The sequence below is a fragment of the Parasteatoda tepidariorum genome, chromosome 6, assembly GCF_982258835.1.
Source record: "Parasteatoda tepidariorum strain Cologne lab strain chromosome 6, Ptep-v5.0, whole genome shotgun sequence".
Lineage (NCBI taxonomy): Eukaryota > Metazoa > Arthropoda > Arachnida > Araneae > Theridiidae > Parasteatoda > Parasteatoda tepidariorum.
This window is the reverse complement of record NC_141760.1, coordinates 32,656,210-32,683,673: the sequence shown is the minus strand read 5'-3', so window position 1 is coordinate 32,683,673 and position 27,464 is coordinate 32,656,210. Positions and strand designations below refer to the sequence as shown.

The following is a 27,464-nucleotide window of genomic DNA, read 5'->3' as shown; positions in this document are numbered from 1 at the left end:
ATTATTTATTCCATGTTCATTAAAATCATTTTTTTATCATTTAATTTTTCTTGATCACCAAAACAGGTTTAGAATCTTATTGCATGCATGGAAATCTGATACATGGGAATGAATATTCAATCCACAACTTCGTTATTGAAGATGTAACAGAGTTCAACATATCATATTTATCACCTGAGGTAATTGAACTGACCACCGCAGAAAAAAAATCTAAATCACATCAAAAAATCTGAAAATAAAGACAGCTCCTAGTCGTGATAATATGGTAATACCAAGCACAGGATGATCAAGCTACTATCAAAACCGTATATACAACTAATCATCCATATCTACAATGCTTGCTTGACCTTAAACTATTTCCCCAGTGCCTGAAAGAATGCAAATGTCACACTTTTCCTTAATTCCAGCAAGGATCCTACTTAATTTAAGAGTTATAGACCCATCAGTCTATTGTGCACTTTAGGAAAACGTACGGAATAATTATTTACACAAGGATCATGCCTCACCTTACTTCTTTACCTGTCCAGCAAATTAGTGTTCGGAAGCATTTTGATACTACCAAACAGTTCCTCAGAATAGTCTACTATATTGGTCTTGGCCTCCATAATAAACTGAGCTCAGCACTACTGATGTTAGATATTTCAAAGGCCTTTGACCGGGTTTGACATCAGAGTGTCATCTTCAAGCTTATACATCTAAAATTCCCATATGGCATCATTAAAATTATACAGACCTACTTACATAATAGAGTCTTTCAAGTTAATTTTAAAACCACGGAGTCAACAAATTGAAAAATAACAGCAGGAGTGCCTCACGGAATTCGCCCATACTATTTATATTATTTACCTACGACTTCCCTGAAGACAGACAAGACTTTAGTATAGCATCATTCTTCGCAGATGACACTGGAATAGTAAAATCTAAAAGCCCCAGCATTGCTCCGCAAAAACTCCGTGGAAATCTGAATGAAATAGAAACCTGGTGTCTAGGCTGGGAGTTTTAAGTTAACGAACAAAAATCGAAACTACTAATTATTCAACATAAAAGAAGCACCATCCTCCCAAAAATCAAGTTGTTCTCTATTCGCATTGTCAAAAGCGCAAAATATCTTGGTCTGGTTTCAAACAGTAAATTTAATAGGAAAGATCATGTCAAATCAGTTATCGACGAAGTTCAAGCAGCCTGCCACAAATTACAAATCCTTCTTCAGAACTCTAAATGGAACTCAAACTTAAACACTTACTCTACATCTCGATTATCCATCCCATCCTAACTTACGCATCACCCCGTCACTCCTAGAAAAACTCGAAAGATGCAGAATAAAATACTCAGAAAAACAACACAAGAGGATGGTTTATCCGAAATAAGAACACACATCGCGATCTCACCATAGATCTTTTATATTATCATAATGCAAAACTAAATTGCAAATTTTTTGAAAAGACCATAAATTGTGACACCGCAGGATTTAATGAAATTTTCACTTTTGAAAACTTGAGGGATGACTTAAACATCAAGCCAATGGCAGTTTATTTTTAACGCAACTATATGTAAAATACAAAATATTTAATTTTCCATTTTAAATCTCATAAGGAAAAAAAAATCGAGATCCCCTGTGACAATATTAATGAATTGAAATGGGAGCTATTATTCTTCGCTCTTTATTTAAAAAAAAATACGAAAAAAAAAACTTTTACCTGTCGCTTGAAACACATTAAAATTCATTTTACGTACATCTAGCTGTAGTAAACAGATTTATATTTTATATTTAAGTTTTAATTTAAGATTATGTCTGTAACACTAAGGAACAATTTTTTTTCTATTGCACGAGATTTTTTAACAGATGTTAAATACTTTCTGCAATCGCTTTTTTCCTATAAGCTGCAGTTTTTTGTTGAAATAATCAAGTTTAAAACCGTTACTTATAACAGTTGCGACAAACATAATTGTTCGACAAAGAAATAAAGTTAAGGCACATAATCCGGATTTAAGGTACATAGGAACCCATGCTTGGAAATGTCGTCAAACGCCACTAGGGGCGCTTATCTATTATGAACTGTTTTTTCTTTTACTTCTGAGCAGGTGATCATGATAAGGAAGTACCCGTTAAGACAAAAATAGACTAAAAATGATGGCATTTTAAAAAATATCTCTATCTTTAGGAGAGAACTAATTTCAGATTTGAAAGCCACATTAGGAAAGATAAAAAAAATGTCGTCAAACGCCACTAGGGGTGCTTATCTATTATGAACTGTTTTTTCGTTTAATTCTTAACAGGTGATCATGATAAGGAAGCACCCCGTAGAGACGGAAAATAGACTAAAAATGTCATTAAAAAGTCTCTATCTTCAAGAAAAAACTAATTTCAGGTTTGAAAGCCACATTAGGCAAGATAAAAAATGTTGTCAAACTCCACTAGGGGCTCTTATCTATCATGAACTGTTTTTTCGTTTACTTCTGAACAGGTGATCATGATAGTGAAGCACCCGTTGAGACAGAAAATAGACTAAAAATGTCATTTAAAAAAATAATAATTTGTTCCTCAGCGCAATCATTTAGAGTTATAACAGAGTCTTCGATTTTAGCTAATAACTTGCAATTCTCGTATAAGCGGAAATAAAAAAAAGTGAAAGCGGAATTTCATATATGAAATTTTAATCACGTCTCAAGTGAGAATTTTAGATTGATTGTAGTGTTAATTAAAAAATTACAATAAACTAATATTGAAGGTTAGCGGGTATTGGGAAGTCTGCGCGCGATCACGGTCACTTAAATTTTTTGCCGTCCTTGAGTTTTTTAAACGTATTCTGGAATCGAATAACACAACTAAACTTCCCTACTTCCTTCTATGTAATGTCCATGTAATCGTTCAACTTTCTCAATCAATTGGTTACTCAATTCGAAATCAAGTCTTCCTTCATCATCCATTCTCAAAAAAGTAAGTGATCTATAAAAATTGATCTTTGTTGGAATTTTTTTAATTGAAATATTTTTTTAAAAAAATAATAGTAACATTTAGAAATGGAATATTTAAAAATATATATATTTTCAATTGTTATAGTGGTGCATTTACGTGCACTAATTGGAGTTAAAAATTTAGGAACTCATATTTAATATTTAAATACACTATTGATGCTAAATTAACAGTTTTTGCTTATCTATTTGAGAAATTTTAGTGAAAAATTGTGTTATTGTGTAACTTTTTTTAAAATTTGGAGTTTCATAGTTTTTATAATATTTTTTTTGGTGTATTTTTGGTTAAATAATTATTTTTTGAGGTATTTTTATTAACAAATTATAGCTCTTCACCTATTTTTGCCCAATTCTATTTCGAATTTTCATGATATTCAAAAGATCAAACAACAATTTTAAGTATAGCAATTTTTCCGGTGATCAGTTGGTTTGTAAATCTGCTTGCTATTTATTTATCAATGTAGCTCTATGTCATCAAACACCCTTCTCTTTACCAAAAATTACTTTTTAAATAGTGCTAAGTGATATAGGAATTTATATGCCACGATATATCGTCAGAAAATATCGATATTTTACGATATATCGAGATATTCTTTCAATTTATCAAAATTACATTGGACAATATTTTTATACTAACCCAATGGAAAAAAAATCAAAAATTATCCTTTTTGATCATAAGTACGACATTATTATTGTTAATTACAACTTTATATACTATACTTATCGCAAGACTTGTATTCCTAATCTGGACACATTAAGAAATTGTAATATATCGGGAGAAATTATATATTTTAACTCTTCCGTTGCCGATCACGTGATATTACGTGACGAAATCCTTCCCTACAGCTTGTGTCCATAAAACAGATCAAGTGGTATCATTATTCATATTATTTTTGTATAAACTATGACGCTTTCTCATGACAATAACATATTGTTTACTATTGAAAAATTTTAATGACTAAAATGGTTGCTAAAATAAGTAAATTTAACTTTGATTATATCTTAATAGATCAGCACTCTTCAATGATACAGGGGTTGGACAAAATTACGGAAACACTAACAAAAAGATAATTATTAACAAAAAAAATTATTACTAACAGAAAAAAAAAACACTTTTCAAAGATCGTACAAAATGGTAATTCAGTACATAATCATTATGCATCTTTTTTCTAAAAAAAAATAAAAAATTTATAAAAAAGATTTCACTAGATTGTCCAATTATAGTAAAATAGAGTTACTAATTAAAGTTTAATAAACATAAAAATTAAAAAATACTTTGTAATAATTTATGGTTGATGTATGCCAAGTTGCAGTTCACCGAATATAAAATAAATAAAAACTAGTTTTATAATACCAGTATATCTAACATCTGTTTGAATATGCTAACGTTTTTTTTTCCTTTAAAGAAATGAACCAGTAGTAGGTCATATTCTCATCATCTTAGCTTCTGAATACCAATTGAATCGTGATTTCAAACACAGATAATATAATTGATTAATTCCACAGTCAAAGGAACTTTAAGTGAATACAAAGTAATGAATCATTGTGAGGATAAAAAAAAAGAAACTAGTTTCTGATCAGCATTATTTAATTTTAGCTCGTTATCAGCGCATAAAACCATTGTCGAGTTGATAAAAACATTTATAACGAGTTTCTGAATAGCATACCAAGTGGGAAACGAAGTAACGGAAAATTATGTCGATTTAAAACACGTCAGTAAAAGATACTTAAAGTCTTGCACCTAGTATATTTTAATTATTTAACATATTTTATCCAATTTACCGAATTCAGGGCTCTCACTTTCGGAAAATATAAAGTGCTGGTAGTAAAGGTTTAGACATTATTATTTCAAGAGAAGTAAACTTTCCAGACAATCATTTCTACTTGGATCCCGCCTGCTCCGCTGTCTGCCAAACTTTTAATAAAGCGAATTGAATAGTAAAACTTGTGGAATAAAGATAATTACGCCCATTCTTTAAAAGAGTCAACACGAGATAATTACAATAAAGTTGCATCCTATATGATACATTGAATTTTTGATATACAGTAGAAGAGACAATTACTGAAAATGACAAAAGAAGAGACAATTATTGAAAACAAAATACTAGTCAATGTTCAAAAAATCTATGTTTTACCTTGTAACTGTTAATACATAATGGTAAATACAGATAGTTTTCTTCTCAAACTTAAAAAGGTAAAACGGAAATTCTATTGCCTTCATGATAATTAGAAACTCGAACATAATGTTTCCAAAAAAGTTTTTCATTTTTGCATATTTTGAAGCGAACAAAATGTTTTTACATCGTCAAACCATCCAATGTACCGAGTTTTTGGAATTATTTACAGAACTAGTTGAATAAAAAAAAGGTGACAATTGCATTTAAATTTCTGCAGCACTTTCAGGATATCGCAGATCAATATAGAGATGCAACTTGCACCGGACAGCGGATAAATATTTTCGAGTGGTAGACTTTTAATGTATGATTCTTGGTTTGATAAATTCGATTTATAGAGTTTTTACTCACTATTTCTAAAAAATTCAAAAGTTTATGTGATACGCCTCTCTGTTACAGTTTCTAAACCCATCAAACTTTTGCCTATCTAACCTAGTCCTAGTCTTGTGGTCTTAACTGGGCTGCGAAGCAGCCTCTATCCCATTCATCATGAAATGTTTATTATTTTCAAGTTTCCGTTATGGTAAGCAGCCGTTGTGGTTGCTAAATCTAACAAACCTAGACCGAGTATTATATTTTAGCTAGGCACCTGAGCCGCGAAGCGTCCCCTATCCCTTTCATCTTGAAATTGAGCACTGTTTGAGGTCACAAATATGAAGCGATTTTTCCACATTTGAAATTAAGCTATTAGATTATAATTTTAACAGAGTTAACCTTTTAAATTCACTATCGTTCCTATACCATGAAATTCCTTTTTTACGAGAGTACCACAGCGAAGCTAAGTCAAAATATTATAAAAATCAACAGAAAATTACAAACTTAAATTTGCAGATTTTGGATAATTTTGCGGACTTTTTAAACGCTCAAGACGGCATCGACCTATCAAGGAACGCTTTTTGTAAAAATTTACTCCAATGGTAGTTAAGTTAATGTTTTAATATAATATTTTTTATTTATTTAAACTTATTTTCTTTATCACTACATATAATTGGTTTAAAAGTTCACATATGCAACGCTAATTTATTCAAATTTATCGTGGTGATGCTTTTAAAATTCTGACAAAATTACCAAACAATTTAAAAGCTTTGGTTTTTAAATGTCTACCTCTCTATAAAATATTTTATAAAAAGCGTAGTAGTTGGCAGGCCTGCCCGAAAACAAGCTAAAAATTAAATTTCTTTTGTTACCTTTTTTTAATCCTTTCTGTCTTGATGTATATGGATTGTCAGCCATGGTTGAAATTAAAGCCGATAGTCTTTTTAATAAAGTTTTGAATTTTATTAATAACCACTTTTTGCATTTTTAGTCCCCCGTGACAACTCTGCTTTAAAGGGAAAATATTTAATTGGGGAATATATTTAAGGGAATATATTTAATTTAAGGGAATATATTTAATTGGTTACTGAGTCAAGAAATTTTTACATGTTTTGAAGATTATTGAGCATAGATATAAATGTATAATAATTATCATACGGTAGTGAATTGAAGGTGTAGCAGAATATAGAAATATATATTTTTTAAATTGAAGTATGATAAGTTTTTAAGTGAGAAAGCATAATTGATAATTATCAGTGTTAATTGTTTAGAGGGAAAAGGATTTTCCCACTTTGGAAACAGAAATTCTCTCTTCTGGATTCCAATGTATTAATTCGAAACAAATAGAGTTTACTAAGTTTATATGTTTTCTTTTCCAGTTCATTAAATCAATCAAACTGGATAACTCAAATTCAAACTCAGAGCCTGACATGTTTCCCGGAATCCTGGATCGCATTAGAATAGCCTGTAACCCCCAGGTAAGTACAGACTTTGTCTGACTTCCAATCCTAATTTTAAAAGTCATAAAAGAACCATTCAAAATACAGCAGAAACTTACACAAAACCAAAGCTCAGAGATCTGATTTTACAGACCTTATAAATATGCTCGTTTACTACGGTAAACGATAGGAATTCATTTGAGAAAACATATATATATCATAACTGTCAACCCTAGAGCATTTTGCTTAAAATTTTAATTTTATACTTGAAGCGGTACTAAAATTGATGTTTTCTATTTGTTTCTTCTTGGATTTATAAATTTAATTTCAAATGATTTTGACTATCATTGCAAAAAATAATTTTAAGACATTTTTCAAAAGAATGTTAATCTGCCACAATGAATCGAAAACTTGAAAGAAAAAAAAATATGTAGATGAGATCTATTTGTTTGCTAATTATTCTTAAAAGATATCTTAATAGTTTTGTTCTTAGAACAAAACTATTAAGACTATATATATTTGGAAAAATAACAAAATTATTTTTCCAAACTTAATTGTTATTTTACTACCCAGTAGTAGAATCTTTTTCAACTACCGTACAAGTTGGCAGGTTTGTATATAAATAAAAATAGGATATCCATACACACTGGTGCGCTTAAGATCTTACTAATTAAGAAGAGAAAGATTTTTCAGCATAAGATTCTAATTCAATTGTAATTTTATTACCTCCTGCATAAATCAAGCTCGAAAAGATTAAAAGTTGGCAGGCACAATGTAGCAAAATTTATAATCCCAAAAGCCTAAACCTATATAAATTAGATATATTAGTATCAGCCCCTCTAGGGGCTCTAACTGATTCGTCTGAGTGAATCGATGTGAGTCGCCGAAGCTCAATTGAATGGGGGAATCCCAAACGCACAGCTCTCAATTTTTACTGTTTTTGCTAAAATTCTTCATAGTGGTAGTTGAAAAGCAGAATAAAAGCATAAAAGTTAATAGCAATTTTTTAACTTTTGTCAGGCTTTTTCACATGTAAGGCATAATTTTAATGGTTCTTATATATGTTTTATAAGTTCTTTGTGGTTAAAATAACTTTAAATCAAATTTTTCAAACCTAGAGACATTCGTTAAGACACGGTTCCCAGCAGATCACCGAAGTCAAGCATCACTGGCTGCGGTCAGTGTGCGGGTGGGTGACCACTTGGATCAGTCTGCGTAGGGACCGAGGGTGTGCGGTATTGGTCCTCGTTAAACTGTGCTACCGTAAAGTGCTCGACTTCGCGCGCAGGTCGTCGGGCTACCGAAGCGGGGGTGCCATCCCCTCCGCAGAGGATCAAAATTGTGATGGCATGTCTTCGGATCATCCTCCGGGGTGTTTCCCAGTCCGTCGCCAATAGCCCATTGTGCAGCTCTAGTGCGACGTAAATTAATAACAACAACAACAACAACAATCAAACCTAGAGTAATATATTAAAGCATGAAATGGGCTATCACAAGAAAATATCTTTCATAAAAATCGTAAAAATTGGCAAGCATGCATACTGCCTTTTGAAAAGGATTTTATTTTCATTTGTAATATGTTTTTGAAATTAGAGCTTTCTTAATTGATTCATCGTTTACTAATTTTGCTTATAAATGAATTTTATCATTATTATATAGTTGTGAGCTAACCATACATTAAAAAAAGCAAATAATCATTCCATGAAATTTTCAAATAGGATGAAATTTTGAAACTGTTTCCTTGCAATTGTTAATATCTCATTTTACCAACGATTTTTAAAACCATCCTCAAAGACATTTACAATAAATATATAATTATTATCAATATATAAAAAATATTATGTAATGATAATTAAAATATTAGTTTAAATCCGCTATTAACTATAGTTTTAAACTAAATGCTTAGATGTTTCATAAGACATAAACTTAATTTATAATCAAATGTGTTATTAATTTTTTCATAAAGCATGTATAAAATATGAGTCTTGCAGGCAAACCTTGTAACTGAATTGTGTGAATCTATCATTACTGGGAAGTGACGTCACCTATTCACTTCTCTTTTAGAAAAGGTTAACAATCTTTCTTACACTGCTATAAAAAGTTTCACTTTGATAACTCCGGAAAGGAAGCTAAAATCTAGACTACCAATTGATGTTATCGAATGCAAAACAATATAGAATTCATTTCCTAAATCAAGCTATCTCTTTTACATTTTACTGTTATTAGATAAAACTAAAAGCAAACGTAAGTATACCTGTCAACATTCCCTCTTTGGATTTTCCTAGTGGTTGTATAAACACTTCCCAATTACAAAAAAAAATATTCACATTTATAGTTATATTTTAACCAATGTGACATTAACAGCTTTAATAGACTGCTTTTATATATTTGTTGTATTTATTTATACATAGTGGTGGTCAAACTCATTCATAATTATTATTACAATTCAAAAAGTTTTATGAAATAATATGAGTTTCGCTACCACTTTACATATGAAAATAAAATCTTCCAGGAAAACCGGAAGAGCTGGTCGCTATGAATAAGTATTTTCCAAAATAATTGGGAATTTCGAAATTTATTTGTTACTTATAACTTTAAATTTATAAACAAAATTATAAAAATGCTGTAAATTATACCAAAAAAAGCGCTGTATCATATGAACGCGTCATTTCTCTATAATCTCGTAAAGGATGGAAACAATTTTAGATATTTATATTAACTCTAAAATTGTTTTGTTTTCTTAGATTTTCCTTACGAATCGTTTTTAAGGAAAAGAGTTAAACAACAGTTCCCGAAACAGAATATCAATTTTTACCTATTCATTTAGTAATTTACATCAGTTAAAATTAAGAAATGGAATTTTTTTTTTAGAAATAAGTATTAACAATTTTTAGAAAAAAAAATCAAGCATATAAATATAAACAATTAAAAAAAAAAAGCATTATTATGAAACTAAAGATTTCGAAATACTCTATCTAACTGAATATTTATAAAAAAATTCTTTTGTAAATTCTGAAGGAAAAAATGTTTTGCTTACCAAATAAGATCTTACTTAACCTCAACAGATTATAATGATAACTTACATAATTCACATAGCAAAAATTCAATTGGCATGTTTTTAATTTCTGCGTATAAAATTTATTATATAAGTTACATAAAAAGTAAGCTCCTCGTGATAAATTGGATTTTGTTTATTGTCCGCAAATTTACCGATTTGCTGAAAATTATAAATGTTCCTTAACTCTTACTTAAACTCTTGGTGTTACAGCAATTAGCACCCTTGGTGTTTTAATTTGCAGTAAAAAAAATCAGACTTTCAAAGTTACTTGTAAATTGTTTGTTTCCAAACACGCTTTGAACTTTTTTCCACTATGAAAGCACTCCAACCACTATCAATTTTTGACAGATTCGTATAACTTAAAACATCGATATTTTTATCATAATTTGAAAAAAAAAATTCAGCTTGTGATAACCCTGTTAACATTATTTAGGGTTGAATCCCGGAGAAGAGGAAAAGCATTCCTTATCTGACTCTTTTCTGGAGGTATAAACTTACAATATCAAGACTAAATTGAAAGTTGATGCTTGTAAACAGGACTGTTTTCTATATTAGAAAATAACTGCGAATAAGTCTTATTTGAGGCATGATCCTTGTTTCTTGCTTAAATAAGCTCTAAATTTGGTATAAATTTGCTCTGAATTATTAATGCTTTTACAGTCAGTTTTTCTCTTTTTTTTCTCCGGGGTTCCCTGGTTATAGGTGACTGGAATTTGGTTCCCTCCCCTTGAGTTACAATTTTAACACTTTCAGTTTGCATGAAGTAGCGCTTTTCTCTAAACATATTTATTCTTTATAAATAACATATTAAGGCTGCAGTGGACTCTTAACAAGTTTTTCGTAAAAAAATAATGTTAAATTGCTGTAACTTGCAAGGATTGTTTATATTTAGAGAGAGAATAGAAAAAAATAATTTTATACTTAATTTATGCTATAACATGAAAAATTTAAATTTTTTTCAAAACAATTGTCAATTTCTTTTGAAGTTTAAATAAGCTCCTTACGTTAATTTTTTTTTTAAATTTAAATATTATTTGTTAATTTCAACTCTATTTACATTTCTCTTCAAATAGTAGGGAAAAAATTTACACATTTTCCTACTAATTTCCATACAGAGTAAAAAAAGCAAGTTTTCGCAAGAAAAAAAAAACATGAAAATCATCCCTCTATGAACGTTTTGGAACATTGAAATGACTATAAAATATGTTTTGGCAACTTATTTTGAAATTTTTTCTCTACAATTTTTTTTATTGATCTACTAGAGCAGGGATGGCGAACCAATGGCACGCGTGCCATTTATGGCACCCGACACAATATTTCGGGCACGCCACCGATCACATTTGTTATTACACAAATGTTATTACACTATGAAACATATGTAACAATTAAATTATAATTCACAAAAAACACACAAAATAATAAACAATTATTAATAAAAAATTAACAATTAATGCTAAAAAAATCAATTAATAACCATAAAAAACAAACTAACAATAAACTAGCAAAAAAAATAACAGTCCCGCTTAAACTATCATCTTACAACCTAATATAAGTTATTTGTCATCTAATCTGCAACAACAAAAGTCACACTGATGTTACTTTAAGGTGAATTACGCGTATAACTGAGACATTCAAAAAAATTTTTTTTTCAATGTAAATAAAGAGTTTTGAGTTGATAGTATTTAGTATTATTTTCCAAATAATCATGAAGTCAAAATTATTTGACGGCACGTCTATGACCTCATCGAACAATTTTTTAGAAAAAATGGCACGTTGGTGTATAAAGGTTCGCCACCCCTGTACTAGAGAGTGTGTGAAACTATTTCAGCGCATGGAACTATTTCAATTTCCAGATCGATGCAAAACTTTTGTTTTGAGAGTCACTACGCAAAACACTCACAATAACAAGTTTCTGAAATAAAAAAGTAAAATGACACTAATATTATCAAATGTTTTACAAATTCTTATGATTTTAATAATTATTATGCTTTTTTATATAATTTAATTAATATAAAATGGTCAAAATTAGAAAATCGATTTTTCGAGGGATTTTCATGATTTTGGGAGTTCACTGTAGTCTTAAATGATCAGGGTCTGTCTCCTTTTTGCCACTTTTATTAACCATGTTTTTTTTCTGATAATTTTTCTTTGTTTTCATTTTCAGAATAAATAAAGCAATTAGAAAAACTAATTTAATTAAATTATTTCACCTCAAAATTATTAACCCTTTCGCGCCGACTGTCACAAATACGTGCCAGCATAAAACCGTATCAATCAGGGTAAAACTGGTAATCAAAGTATTTCTTTAGCAGTTTATTTGTGGGCGGAGTTATAATTGTTTGATATATTTGATTCGCCATTACTTTGTTCAAAATAAAACTATTTAGTTATACTTTCAATTAACATTGATTATAAATATGATTAAACTAACAGTAATTAAAGTAAAAGCAAAGTAAGTCTGTCAAATTAGCAACGACTACATTTAAGTTACCGTTTTTTATTTAATTACGACTTGATTCTGATTTTGTACGAATGCTTTTCTGAATCACCCGTCCCCAAGGGGTTAATTAACCTTAATAATTTTTTGGTAGTTCTCAACACTCAAGTTCACATAGCAACAAGTAGCATGGGTCACGCGGACTTCTCTGAAATCAAGGCTCTGGTTTCGTAAAGCTAGACCCTGTGTTAGCAGATAAAACTATCCGTTTATAACGATAAAATGTTCGATTCCCATGATACAGAACGTGATTAAGAAATAGCTGTCGCCGAGTTTGATGAGGGATCTGTCGCCGAATAAATCCTCGTTTCTTTACCGAACGCATCAGTCGCCGAATTGCAGCAAGGAAAAATCTGTCGCCGAATTGCGAATTCAAGTAGAATCTGTCGCCGAGTCGAGCAGGAAAACATCTAGAGTAAGCATATCCCGTTATCTCCACTGTGTGCGTAATATCTTTATCATCGAACGTTTTTCCGCATTTCGTTCATTATCAATATGGAGAAGAAACAAATAACGAGATCAAGGTTAATTATTGTATAAAATTTTGTTAGCCCCTTGTAAAAAGTTTGGTCAACAAGTGGAGCAAAATAAATTATGCAATTCTAAACTATCAATATCTTTATTTATGAGACATTTGCTTTGATTATCTATTATGTCGTACTGGAATGTATCCGATTTATGCGGAGCCTAATCCTAAATAGATCACGATATAAAATAGGGTTGTACAATAGAAAAAAAGTAGCCAGTAAAAGTAGATCCGAGAACTTCACTGCAGAGTTATATATATTTTTAAATTATTTAGATGTAATGATAGACAAAATAATTTTAAATCACATTTATTTAAATAAAGTGAGAGTGTATAAATTTTGTTACCACTTTTGCTTCCGGAAGAGTTGGAAGAATAATCAGGTGGTAGAAATCACGTAAACATACCTGCCAACTTTTAATCCTTTCAAGGATAATTTTTCCCAGTGGTAGTAAAATAGAACTTGAATTACAATTTTGGGCAGAAACATAAGTTGTAATTTGAAAAAGCTTACGCGGAGTGCAACATCAATATTACATATAAATATATATGCTTAACTTTTTAAAAAATAGTGATTGTCAAAAAGATAATAAATTAAGTTTATAAGTGCAAGGAATATATAGAAAGCATACATTTTACTACCACTTTAAATATAGAAATAAAATTTTAGGCCAAATGCGTAAAAGTTGGCAAATATGCGTAAATCTCGGTGCGCTGCCGCGAAGTGGCATTAACCGATTCGTCGGTGGTAATAAATCGATGATGAGGAGTAGTGAGGAGGAATGGAGATCGGAAGGTTTAAGTTTTTACTTCTCTAATATATTAACAAAAATCTTTTAAAGAAAACAGAGTAGTTGGCATCTCTGAACTTAACCCTTTCACGCCGACTGTATCACAAATACGTGCCAGCACAAAACCGTATCAATCAGGGTAAAAATATAAAACTGGTAATCAAAGTAATTCTTTAGCAGTTTATTTGTGGGAGGAGTTATAATTGTTTGATTTATTTAATTCACCATTACTTTGTTCAAAATAAAACTATTTAGTTATACTTTGAATTAACATTATGATTATATATATGATTAAACTAACAATAGTTAAAGTAAAAGCAAAGTAAGTCTGTCAAATTAGCAACGACTACATTTAAGTTACTGTTTTTAATTTAATTACAACTTGATTCTGATTTTGTACGAATGCTTTTCTGAATCACCCGTCCCCAAGGGGTTAATCAATCAGAAGGAAATACCCGATTCGTACAAAAATATCTATCTTACCACTTTTTTTCACGTAAGTGTTTTTCATATGGGGTCCACTTTTTAGTGTCAGACATACGTAGATTAATTTTCAAAAAAAAAAAGGATTAATTCTTTTTTTAAATTTGAACATTGAATACAATTTTTCGATTCTGAAAATAACTTTTCCTTCCGTTCCAGTGCAGCCAGTCTGGCAAAACTAATTCAACAAATGGTTCGAACCATTAGATTTCTAAAACATAAATGTTATTAATTGTTTAGCAAGGGCTCTTCTTTCAGAAATGCCAACTTGCGCTAAATTGCAATTAAACATTTTCTCATAGCAGCAAGATTTAGGCTTTAGTAAATTCGATTTGTAGGTTATTTTATCCACTTCTAAATATTTCAATGGCTTGTTGTATGAAACGACATTTTGATACAGTTGTACCTTTCTGAAAGTTGACAAAATTAATCAAAGCCTGCACAATTTAGTTTATAATTCTATACTGTTTTTTGTAAATTATTTTGTGGATAAATAAGTTAGTTTAACCAAGACAGGACTTTATAACATTAATTCCGTTTCTCAATTGCTTTTTTTGTAGAAAATGGTTTCAAAGGAAAAAGTGTTTTGTAATCAACTCCATTATATTGCTTACAGAGATACTAAACTATAATTTAAACCTTTGTACTCGAACAGAGCCTTTCAAGTAACCCTTTTATTTATTTTTATTTCATAGCCGTAGTTAAACAGACAACCCAATTTTGGGTTAGCGGCTACTAAAGTTCAACTCCGTATCCTTGCAGTTTTAACTCTTAATACAGAAGACAAGGGATTTCCTAGATCAAATATTGGGTGAATTTTGTCTTCGTGCTGGATTTTTTGATGGAACTAACTCGCATTTGCGATACATGGAGAGGAAAATCACGGAAATCTCCCACGGAGTTACCCTGACTGCAAGGGGACTCTAACCAATAATCAGTCTACTACTGAGGATATTTTACGTCAGCACTGTTTTCGGTTCAGGCCAGGTGCGGAATTCGTATAGAACAACCATCACTGGGATTCGAACCTGGTTCACCTTATTGGGAGGTTAATGCTCCATCCCCTGAGCCACCACGGTTCAACCTCTTTATATAGTGATTTCCATATATTATATGGTAAGTTTGAAATGATAAGGACTTTGTCGTGTAAACTTCAAGTGATCATGTCAGTTTTCCTTTTTAACCATTGAAAAGAGCTCGAGAGCAAAGGTTTAATATGTCATATAATACCACAAATCTCTTCCATTGAGAGTATTAATTTTTTGAATTTTAATAACAATGTGACAAATATAATAAACTCGTGTATTTTTTCAAACGAGTGCATAATAAACGAGCAATAAACGAGTGCATAAACTCATGCACTCGTGCATTAATTACTTGAATTTTAATAACAATGTTTCAAATATAATAAACTCGTGCATTTTTTTCACTAATATTTTTAATTATATTTCTAAATTATAAATAAAACTTAACAAACATATTGGTCTCAGGGATAAAAAAAAATTAGAAAACCTTTTTTAGAGCATGGTTTTGTAACATACTTCTAAAAAACTATTCATGTTAAATGACCTCAATCACTTATGATACAAGGTATTTAGCAATTTGTATTGAGAAATTCTAAACATGTTATCATTTCGAGCATCTTTCATCTTCTGAGATCATAATCATGAGATTTATCTCACAAACTGATATGAAAAAATTTAAAGTATAACATCCTACAGACTGACGCATGGGAAATGGTTGATTCACCTTTAAAAAAAATTTGTGTTGCTATCTGGTTGTTTCAAAGATAAATTTAAATTCTTCTTAAAAATACTGACGAAACCAAAATTATTACTAATCGTCTTTGATACAGAATTTTTTAATTCTCTTCTTTAACTCGCAAGGAATGTGTTCTTGTGCACGTGTCAATTTCCGTCTATTTCTTTTGGATTATGGAAACATAAATTTTAAAGATTTAAATTTTGAAAAATATAAAAAATATAAAAAATCATACTATTCTCCCAACTTAAGATAGCGGCATTTGGGAAAGCTTGACCCAAAAGTTAATTATTCTATAGGTTGAAACAGTTTTCGTCTGCATCTGACAAAATTAATAAGTAGTAAAATCTCAGGTGACCCAGGTTTGTATCCTAGCGGTGGCCAGTTGATAAAAATTTCTCTTTCGGCTCGCACCTGCAGCAGCGCGGACGTAAAATATCACCAGAGGTAGACGGATCACAGGTTAAAATTCCCTTGAAGTCGGGCTAACCATAGGAGGTTTTCGTGGTTTTCCTCTTCATGTAATGCAGATGTGGGTTAGTTCCATCAAAAAGTCCTCCACGAAAGCTAATGCTTGATCCAGGAGTTCCCCTGTCTTCTGTGTGGGATTCAAAATTCCATTACACAATTGAACATTGATAGTCGTGAACTCAGAATTTGTTGGGCTGTTCAACGCCGGTTTTAAAATAAAATAACAAATCTAAAATAAAATAAAATAAAATAACAAAGTATAAATATTAAGATAAAAAAATTATATTACATTACATTATGTTTGTAATTGCCAAAATATTTTTAAAACTTTAAGTAAATGAATCTAGTTTAATAATTTTTAGTTTATGAATCTAGTTTAATAATTTTTTGTTTATGAATCTAGTTTAATAATTTTAAATACCCCACCAGTAATGGAATATACATCCAACTTTTACTCATTTGGTGTAAAATTTTATTTCTGCGTTCAAAGTGGTAGTAAAATGCATGCTTTCTATATATTCCTTGCATTTATAAACTTAATTTATAATCTTTTGATTAGTCACTACTTTTAAAAAAATAAGCATGTACTGTTGTTGTGGTAGTCTGCGGGAAAAAGGCCGCTGACGGTCCTAGGCCCCCAGATAAATATTGATGATGATGATGTAATAGTCCGCTTAAGCTTGTTCAAAATACAGCGTATGTTTCAACCGAAAACTGTAATTTAAATTCGATTTTACTACCACTGGGGAAAATCATCCTTAAAAAAAATTACATGTTCGCAGGTATGCGTATGACTATCAGGGTTCCCATAGTTTGGGAAATTTTCAATAACTATTAAATTCAGAGGAAATATATATAGGTGCAAAAAATAATTCGGGAATAATTTCGTAATTCACAAATGAAAGATAAATTTAAACATTTTTCAGTAGTCTTGACAAATCTTATCTATCTACCACTAAATTTATTTTTTCCAGGTCGTGAGAAACTAGAATTCTTACAAAACTAGTAACTTATAAAGTTGTTTCTGCAAAATACTTTTTATGAACTATTCATTGGAACTTAACCGTTTAAATGGCAATAATATTGATCTGATAATGAACAGCACATTTAATTGGAAATATCATGTCAAATCCATGGTCAAACAGCCAGTCACGAACTACAAATTCTTCTTCAACACATTAAATGAAACTCAAACTTGAACGCTTACTCTACATCTCAAGGATCCGTCCTATCCTAACTTATGTGACCCCTAATTGGTAATAACCTCCGAAAAATAATACGATCAAGATGTGCAAAGCTTAATGGCAATTTTTGAAAAAAAAAACATAAACTTGTTTTTTACTTCGGAAAACTTGAACGAAGACATAATGTTGAGGTCAACGGCTGCTTATTTTTGTAGCGACGTATCTTTATCTAGAATGCAAAATATTTAAATTTTCATTTCAGTCCAATTTGCATTCCAGTAACCAGAAAGTACCACATTAAAGTTAAAACCTCAAGATGGATGGGATAATGACCGTAAACGGTTTCTAGGCACCTAAATAAATTTTGATGATGATTATTACTTTATTTTATTTTATAATTGTCGTTGGATAGCCAACCCAATTTTTGGGTTTACGACTACTAATGCTTAACTACGTAGCTTCGTAATTTCGAACCTAATCCAGAAGACAAGAAACCCCTGTATCAAGTATTGGGAGAGATTTACTTTCGTGGAACTAAATCCTTTTGATGGAACTAACCCTCATCTGCGTTACATGGAGAGGAAGACCACGAGAGCCTCCCACGGTGAGCCTGATGGCAAAGGGACTCTAATCCATTATCCGTCTACCACTGAGGGTATTTCACGTCAGCACTGTGGTCGGTGCAAGCCGGATGCGGATTCGTATCGACCAGCCATCGCTGGGATTCGAACCCGGTTCACCTCATTGGAAGGCTAACGCTCTATCCCCTTACCCATTGCGGCTCATGATGTTGAGGATTACGTCTGATACAAGATCGAAGAATATCATCTAAATTGAAGTTATTTGCTACCACTTGAATATTTTGGGGAGCACCGCCTAACAAAAATCGTTTATGGAGGACCCAATAATAAGTATACAAATGCATTAAACTGATTACCTTCAAACTAAAACTAAATCTTTTACTTTTATCAAACGAAACCTTTAAGTGATTGCAATCTTAGAAGGGAAAAAAAGAGAGATAATAACTCACACAAATATGGGTATGAGTATTACCAAACCATTCTATCTTCGATTAGATGTGAATTTTCTAGATTGAGATAGTAGAAATCATTGAATAAGGCTGAATTTTAAGTATTTCTTAAAAGGAATTTATCTCCTTTAAAGAAAAATATGAATTGTTACTTTAAAGTAAACGAAATTAGGAACGGTAAAAAATTTTTTGGTAAATATTTGTAAATATAAATTTAATAAATATATTTCGCCGAGATGCTTCGTTTTGAATTTCTTCATGTCAACTCACCTGATTTTGATAACACGTTGTTTTATCAACTAATATTTCCTAAAATCAAATTATCTCATATGAAGAGTCACTTAAAAAAAACTAATAAACGTGCAACTTTTCGTGGTAAATATTTGTAAATACAAATTTAACAAATGTATCGAGATGCTTCTTCATGTATTTCTTAATGCCAATTCATCCAATTTTGAAATCCTTTTGCTTTATTTCATAACCTTTGGACATTTTCTTATAAATTATAATGTATAATGGCTAATGAAATTTAATTAATTAATATTTATTATTCGCATAGTTTCGGTGACTAAACTATTATTTATTAATTTTGATGGCCAATTCTGTAATCGCTAAAAAAATAAAAGTTCTGTTTAAGATTCTTACATTACCCAGCATTATCTTCTCACATTTTCAGCTACAAATTACCAGTTATTTAGAAAATCAAATAATGAAACAAAGTTTAGCTTTAAGAGTAAGACTGAGCAAATAAGCTACGCTGTGTAATGTTTATTTAAACCCAAATACTATATGAACACGAGGATTTCTGTTTAAATTAATGTTTGCGTTGGCTTTAAAACCTCAGCAACGTAGAAAGGTTTTATCCTACAATTACAAAAATGACTTGTGAGTGAAATCGCGACATGCTGATACATATTTTAGTTATCATTAACCCAAAAGTTGCTAGAAGACAAAATTTTGTAGTAAAGTAATGTAAAGAGGGCATGATTTCATTTTTTTAAAATCAGTTTTAAATTTTTTAATGCTAAAAATATTAATAGTTTAACAGCATTTTTTTGAGAGTTTAAACAGAGTTTAAACAGCATTTTTTTGAAGCTATACATTTTGCAAAATCCAACATAATTAGGGCGACATATTGCAGTTAAACGATTATTGCAGAATTAAAGCACTTACCATTAAACATTTTTATTCGTATGAAAGTTACAATGACACTGTTTTATATTATTTTAATGCTACAGGATGTCGATATACTTTTTATTATATTAAAATTCAAAATTACGCACTAAATTCGACAAATTTGAAAAAAATAAAAGATTATATATGTTTCTCAGAACTCATTTTTTGTTTTATTATTGATTCAGTTTAAGCTAAAATAACTATATAACTATATTACAAAATGAGTAAAAGGAAATTATTTTGGTATAGTTTGATACAGTTTTGAGAACATTGTAAAAACCTTAAAATTTGCACTTTTAGTCCCGTAAAGTTTTAAGAATAACTTTTTATAAGAACTTGTGAATCGAAGGAAATTTAACTTTTAAGCGATAGATACTGCTGTTAGGTACGATCGGAAAAACGAAGTGGTTTTACGATTGAATCGGTGTTAGCAGAGAACGTCAAGAGTTATACCTCTATATTCTTTACGAAATTCTCATTTCGCAATAACAATCGAATTGAAAACATCTGAATTTAAAAATCCACGTGGAAAAGATCGATTAAACGATTGTAAATCCAGACCCTAAAGGTTGGCAACACACTGAGGCAACATGCGGTAAAGATGCAACACATATACACGAAAAGCTAGCCTTTCACAATAGAATAGCCACGCGCAGAAGCTGAAGCGCAACATAGATTCATGCGACAACAAAGCGGCACGTGGTATCTTTGTGTTATTTTTTTCCGGTGTCGCATCAGTGTTGAGTGTTTTATTAAGCTTATAGCCAGATATTCAAAATTTAAGACCATCTCAGAGATGCCAACTTGCTCCGGACGGCGAATAAATATTTTCGAGTGGTAGTTTATTAATTGTGATTCTTGGTTTAATAAGTTCAATTTATTAGGCTTTTATCCACCACTATTTCTTAATAATTCAAAAGATTATACAATTCGCCACTTTGTTATTGTGAAGTTATGCTAAACCTTTTAAAAAGCAAGCAAAATTAATCAAATATTTGCAAATTTTAGTTGTAGCTATTTACCGTTTTTTAAATTATTTTGGTGTGTCCGGAGCAGTTGGCGTCTCTGCCATCTATGCAGAGGCGATGTTAAGCAGATTTGCTTAGGTGCTAATAAATATGCTGATGAAAACTAATAATTTGTGATATTTTAATATTAGTTGTACTATTTGTTTATTCACAGAAGAGTTTTTTTATTAAATAATAGGGGCTGTTTGTGTTCTAGAGAAACAGTTCTCTTTACATTTATTACTGATAAAAAAATTTTTATAATGACTAATTAGCTAAAGATTTGAATAACTGAGTAGTGCATTTATAAGAAATTTAAATACCGGCATTTTATTATACATTTCAGAAGAAAGAATTTCCTTTTCTATACTTTTTTTCTCATACAAAATTACATGCGTTCGAAAATTACATGCATGTAATTATTAAATCTTTAATATGTAATTTTGCAATAGAATGACATGCTTAAGTTATGATTTTGATATGAAAGTCAATGCAAATTATGTAAATTGTAGGTCTTTATATAAATGTTTACTAATCTGAAGCACAGTTATCAACTCTTATATAAGAGATTAAGCATTACCACAAAATTAAATTTAATTTTTGATTTTTTTTTTGTCCCAACGGAAGCTTACCTTTATTTTCCATGAAACTAATAATTGTAAAAAGTAAGTCAATACAGAAAACTACTTAAACCTGCACATGCTTTGAGCTATTTCTTATTATATATTTCCAACATATATTTATTTTGACTTATCTATTTGGATCGCTATCGAAAAAATGGCATTGCTAAAAGAAATAAGATGGTATAAGAAATTTTTAAAAATAATAATAATTCTTTTCTACTGAAACTAATTTTATTTTCTAAAAACATTTCAATTTTGTACCTAAGTTGGCAATGGAAATAAGAAAGATATGTTTTTTCTTGTTAGATTTTAAGAAGATAAGATTTTTGAGAAAGGAATTTTTTCTGATAAACTTAATTTTTTTAAAAAATATTTGTTAGCTTCTACTTAAAATCTGGGTTCGCATGCATTTGGAAAATTTTAAACAGTGGTAGTAATATTATGAAATCGTAGTTTATTATGTCGCAATTACCATAATAATTTATCAATTCCTTACTTAAATATATCTAGATCAGTAAAACTATGTAATTAAATGTCTCGCGTAATAGTATGTAACTGCATAAATGTATGTAATTAAAATATTGAATACAAAATAACTGTTTAAAATTCATAAACAATATTAAGAATTAAGAACTATTGTTAAATGATCTCTTCTAGAGAAAAAATATTAAACGAGTTTTTATTATAAGTAAAAATTTTAAAAACAAGTTTGTTAAAGAAGTTTCAATTTTAACCGATCAAAATGTTGTCCTAATCAAATTGGGAAGGCAGTCCAAACTTGTATTAATTCTAGAAGCAAATATATGTTTGCAATATGGCATATGTCATCTTGGTCCGGACAACGGATAAATATATTCGACTGTTAGTTTACTTATGGATGATTCCTGGTTTAAGCAATTTTACTCGGTTTATAGCAATTTTATTTACAGCTACTTCTAAAAAATTCGAAGTCTTATGTGATAAATCACTTTGCTACAATTAAGCTGGAAGCCTCCCTGGGAGCGGTATCGCCTACCTAACGCTGTGCAAAGCGTGAAGGTAGCGGGTTCGAATACCGCTGTTACCCTGGATGCATAATCTTTGTGCTGTCCTTCTATTTATCAAAGGTTTATAAACCTAAAGTGAGCGCACAAGCCTGCAAAAGTGTGTAATTGCAATAAACAATAAAAATACAATTAAGCTTACTTAACCTCTTTTAAAAAAGGTCAAAATCATGCCAAAATTAAAAAATTTTAGTTTGTAGTTCTCTACCATTTTTTAAAATATTTCATCAAATCCAGAGGTGTTGGTACCTTTGTAAAAAATATAAAAAGTAAAAAAATTGATGTTTTTTTAAAAAAATATTTGATTGGGAAATGTATTTCAAAAAACAAAAAAATGACGAAGCAATTATGGATAATATTATTAATTTTTATGTAAAAATTAATGTGCAGTTATAGTTCATTTCCGTCGCACTAGAGCTCCATTAGAAATTTAATGTGTAAGACAACAGAAATATATTGAACTTTTTTGTGTTTATAATATCAATGTTTATCTTGCTAATAATATCTTAGAATAAATGAAACGCATGGAATATTTTTGTTTTCATCTTATTTCGCATTAGCTTTAATTTTGTGCGTATTATTTTAAACTGTTATTTTTAAAATACGATTATTAAATTCTATTTTTAAAGCATCATATGACATTAATTCTGATATTCAGGGACATTTCAAAACGTTTTGGCTCAACCTTATTCCTTATACCATATTGATTAAGAATCTAAAGATTGGTTCTTCGTCGTAAAAACAACAAAATATCTTTATTTATCTCGTATGTCTTAACCTTGAAAAAATATCTCACGAAAGTGGAATCTAGAAACTTTCATTTTCAATTGTCGAATAATATCCATTATCCACTAAAAATAACACTTTTGATCTCAAACCTTAACGAAAGATTCCATTCTTAAGAGATCATATGAGATGTTTATTTGAAACGCATAAAAGAATATCAAATTTGATTACAAGCATGAATGGGAAACTCACGTGGCGATTCAATCAACTGCCGAATCGAACAAATAAGTGTCTACAAAACACAATGTTCTTCGATCAGCAAATAAGAAGAGAGTTACTATGTAAGAGGTCAGGGGTCAAACTGATATAAATTAGAATCACCCATAAAAGCAGAAACACTGGGGAAATTTAGTTTTTGTTTAGACTTCTGTTCGTAAAGCCACGATCGTATTCTAATCTTATTTCCCTAAGATCTGATATCGTGATTACTGACATTCTTAAGAAATCATCATTTGACTTGAGTTCGCGTACACTCACTTTTTCCCCCTTCACTTATTGAACATTCTAATGTATTCAGAAAGTACCGCATCTTGAGGCGATATATTCACTAAAAATTGATCTTTCAAAAATTGCAAAGCGAAAGCATCCTATCCGTAAGGAGATTTGTTGGCTAAAAGTGAACTTTAAAAAAATAGTGAATAGAAAGCACTGAATTTTGAAGTGATTTATTTACTGAATTTGAGCTTTAAGGTAAAATTGTGAATCTTGAGACGATACAGTAGCTAAGTATCGACCGCATCTTGAGGCGAACACTTTTGAAATTTAAATACATTCCATTTCAGTTTTTCTTGCTACATTGCAGAAAAAGCGTACCTTACTAACTTTTCATTTGTATTCCTAGTGGTCTTAGTATTAATCTTTTTTTTAAAAACGTTTTTGAGTTTTTTTATTAATTTTCCTGATGAAGGTATCAGTGAGAGTTCGCGGGGAATGGTTTGCCGTTCCTTGCACCAAGACATCCACCACGGTGCGTATCCTAGGGGAGGAGGCACTGAAAAGATACCAAAAATTGAAGCCTCTTAGTTCTCATGTTTCTGGAAGAGAGGAGACGATCTATCAAATCCGCAAAACTAAAGGAGGAGCTCTCTTGGATCCTGATGATGAAGTGGGTTATGTTCTTGATGACAACGACTTCGTTTCAGTCGGTAAGTACGAACTAATACGAAATTTGTTATTTTAAAATGTTGCTCATGAAAGATGCTAAATATTTTTTCTTCATAAAACAAGAGTATACTCGCACATATATCATATTTGATACATTACCAACTTAGATAGCAAACTTGCCTTTCGGTACACTGTAAAAAGAATCCCGAAACATTTTCGAATACATGATGCAGCTACGAAGCATGTAGTTTACAGACACGTTTCTGGAAATTTCGGAGACCTCTTTCTGTACATTTCGATATATAAAATTATTTTTTGAGGATTTCGGATTCATTTTTTTTAATGTGAAGGGTATCTTAATTTTTCAGAAACCTCTTTCTGTAATTTTCAGAAACATTTTGAATAATTTCTGAATTCGGAATTTTTTATAGTATGAAGGGTTACCTCTGAGCATTCATAATATTTCGTACACCTTAAGAAACTAGCTCCAAATGAAATTACCGTTGAAATGTTTTATATAGTAGTAAATTAAAATGTAATATTAATGTTTTAGATAATTAACTAATGGTAACAAACTAAGTAGAGATAGTTAGATAATAAAGTAAGAGATAGTATAGTAAAGTAAGAGATAGAAAGAGAGATAGTAAGAGAATAAAATAGAGATTAAAAGAAATGTTTTAGTGGTAGCTAAACTACATTCTAAAACTGAATCGGCTTCAATGCGATTCAATTTCCTACTTTTAAAAATAAGTGTTTCTCAATTGATCGGAAACAAAATAAAATTAAATTAATGATAAATAATTAAAATGAAGTTCGCTGAGATTTTCGGGAATATTTTTGTCGAGTCAAAATTAGTTTCTAAAATTTTTTATAGTGTATTTAAAGTTGTAGTAAATTTTATACTTTATAGATGTTATTATTATTATTTTTTTGATTTGATAAATTTAATTTACATTAATTTTGATTACCGTGATACATAGATATTATAAACGGCTGTTGACATATTTACTTAAATTTTTTTTAAGTATTGCGATTTTTACTAGAAGGTTAAAAAGCAATTTAGTTTTCTCAATTTAATAAGAATATTAAGTTTAATAATGCAATTGTAATGCCCTATGCATTCAAAAAGTGTAAAGTCAGAGGTAGATTTTCATCGTTTTAGTTCTATCTCAACAGTGTTAGACATAAGTTAATAATTTAGTTGCATAATAATTGAATCTGAAAAAAAAAATCAAAACTGGATTTTTTTTTCTTTTTCTTTTGACTTGGTATAACACCCAAAAATATATTTGCTACTACTTTTAATTTTTTTTTATGCAATAAGTGCATCAACCATCTTTTTAAAGGGATGCTAGGAACAAGCGGGTTAGTTTAGTCAACTTTATTCAGAAAACCTACTGAATCGATTTTCAATTAGTTTTCTTTTATTTGAATCTACAGCTCTTTTTAATATACATGGTCGCTGAGGTTTCTTAAGTATAAAAACCTGACTTTTTAAATTTAAACCTAAGTAAGTTTTTGTCAAAAAATACTATAAACGTAAATAAAATTTGTTCAATAAGTTTTATTAAATTTATCACTTATTGATAAAAAATTTTATGTAAATTTTGTTCATTAACATATACATAAATAATTAATACTTAAATTATTCGCTCATTAATTAATTTTTCATACTTACAAATACAAAAGATACTGAATGTTAATACATCACAATTTTGAGGGACAAAGTAATCAAAAAATAATGAATTTTATTCTAAATTATTTAAAAAATATATATTTTAAGAACTAAAAACATTAAATTGTTTCATAAAATTTTAAAGTTGAAGTCTAACTAAAATGTTTTTGAAATAATTACAGTTTTGGAGACAGATAGACCAAATCCAGTTACTGCACCAGCTGAAATTCATTATGTACCTGAGCAAGTGTATCCTTTCTAACATTTTTATATCTTGTTTTTAACTTAAATAGGCTTTGAAAGTGTAGTTTTTTATTGCATTCTATGTAATTAAATCGAGTAAATCTCAATTATAATTTAAAAGCGTTATTTTAACAACATTGCATTTACGAGAAGGTAATTTTAAATCAAAATTAACATTTCAACCTTTTATTTATAAAGTAGTTACAATCCAAGATGAGAGTTTGGTGGTCACGTGTCAAGCCTAAAGCTGTAGCGTATTTATCTTTCAATTAACTGGTTATTGTAAAGGAATAACATAATAATTTATATTATAATAATTATGATATATTAAGATAATATGTATCATGATAAATCGATATTTTTAACATCCTAATAACAATTATTAATGATTTCATCATTATCGTGATATTTCTCCGATTCATCGTTAATATCATTACAGTAACGATCACAACAATATAATAATCATTACCATGAGTGATAAATATTTAAAATGATAATGTTACGAATATAGTTGTATACGATAATATCGCTATTATTTTCACCAACGATAAATACTGAATATAATATTATCATAATTTTTGTAATAATTTGAATAATTGTTGTATTTAAATTTAAATATTGCATTGAGTGCTGTATTAACATGAGTATTGATAAATTTAAATTAAGCAACAAAAATAGTAACCAAAGGGAAACGTTAAAGATGAGTTAAATTGAAAAATCATTACACTGCATCGTGTAAATATCTATATTCTTTGACAAAAGGCTGCGATACAAAATTGCAGCCATTATTCAGCCTTAGTTGATATATTACTATATTAAATCAAATTATCTTTATAAAAATTGCATATTCCTTGTTTAAATACACAGGCTGTTATCATATTACAGTGAATACGAATGTATCAATTATCTTAAATAAGTATTTAAAAAAAGGTCTACCCCATTTTTACAAAATATTATTGCACTAATACCCACAGACAAAATTCAAAATAGTTCAAAAAATAGATATAGGTGAAAAAATAGGAACTTTCTAATTACTGTCCTGCTACTAACACAGTCATATGTCATTTTCAGCAGGGATGCCAACTTCTCAACTCTGTTTAAGTTT

At 29.8% G+C, this 27,464-nt stretch overlaps 1 protein-coding gene across 2 annotated transcripts in view; it reads left to right on the top strand.

Annotated features, from left to right (window-relative positions):
* Positions 1-2,464: 2,464 nt before the first annotated feature.
* LOC107453117 (histidine ammonia-lyase) overlaps positions 2,465-27,464 on the top strand; it is a 46,612-nt gene continuing 21,612 nt past the window's right edge. Inside the window, exons 1-4 of one of the 2 annotated variants that reach the window (XM_016069810.4) lie at positions 2,465-2,938; positions 6,842-6,940; positions 24,245-24,482; positions 26,299-26,365. In XM_016069810.4, the coding sequence (XP_015925296.2) occupies positions 6,893-6,940; positions 24,245-24,482; positions 26,299-26,365 (353 nt within the window). In that variant the 5' untranslated portion in view covers positions 2,465-2,938; positions 6,842-6,892. Of the gene's footprint in view, positions 2,939-6,841; positions 6,941-12,718; positions 12,872-24,244; positions 24,483-26,298; positions 26,366-27,464 lie in introns of those variants that run through there. The other variant, XM_087165610.1, reaches the window with a different exon arrangement.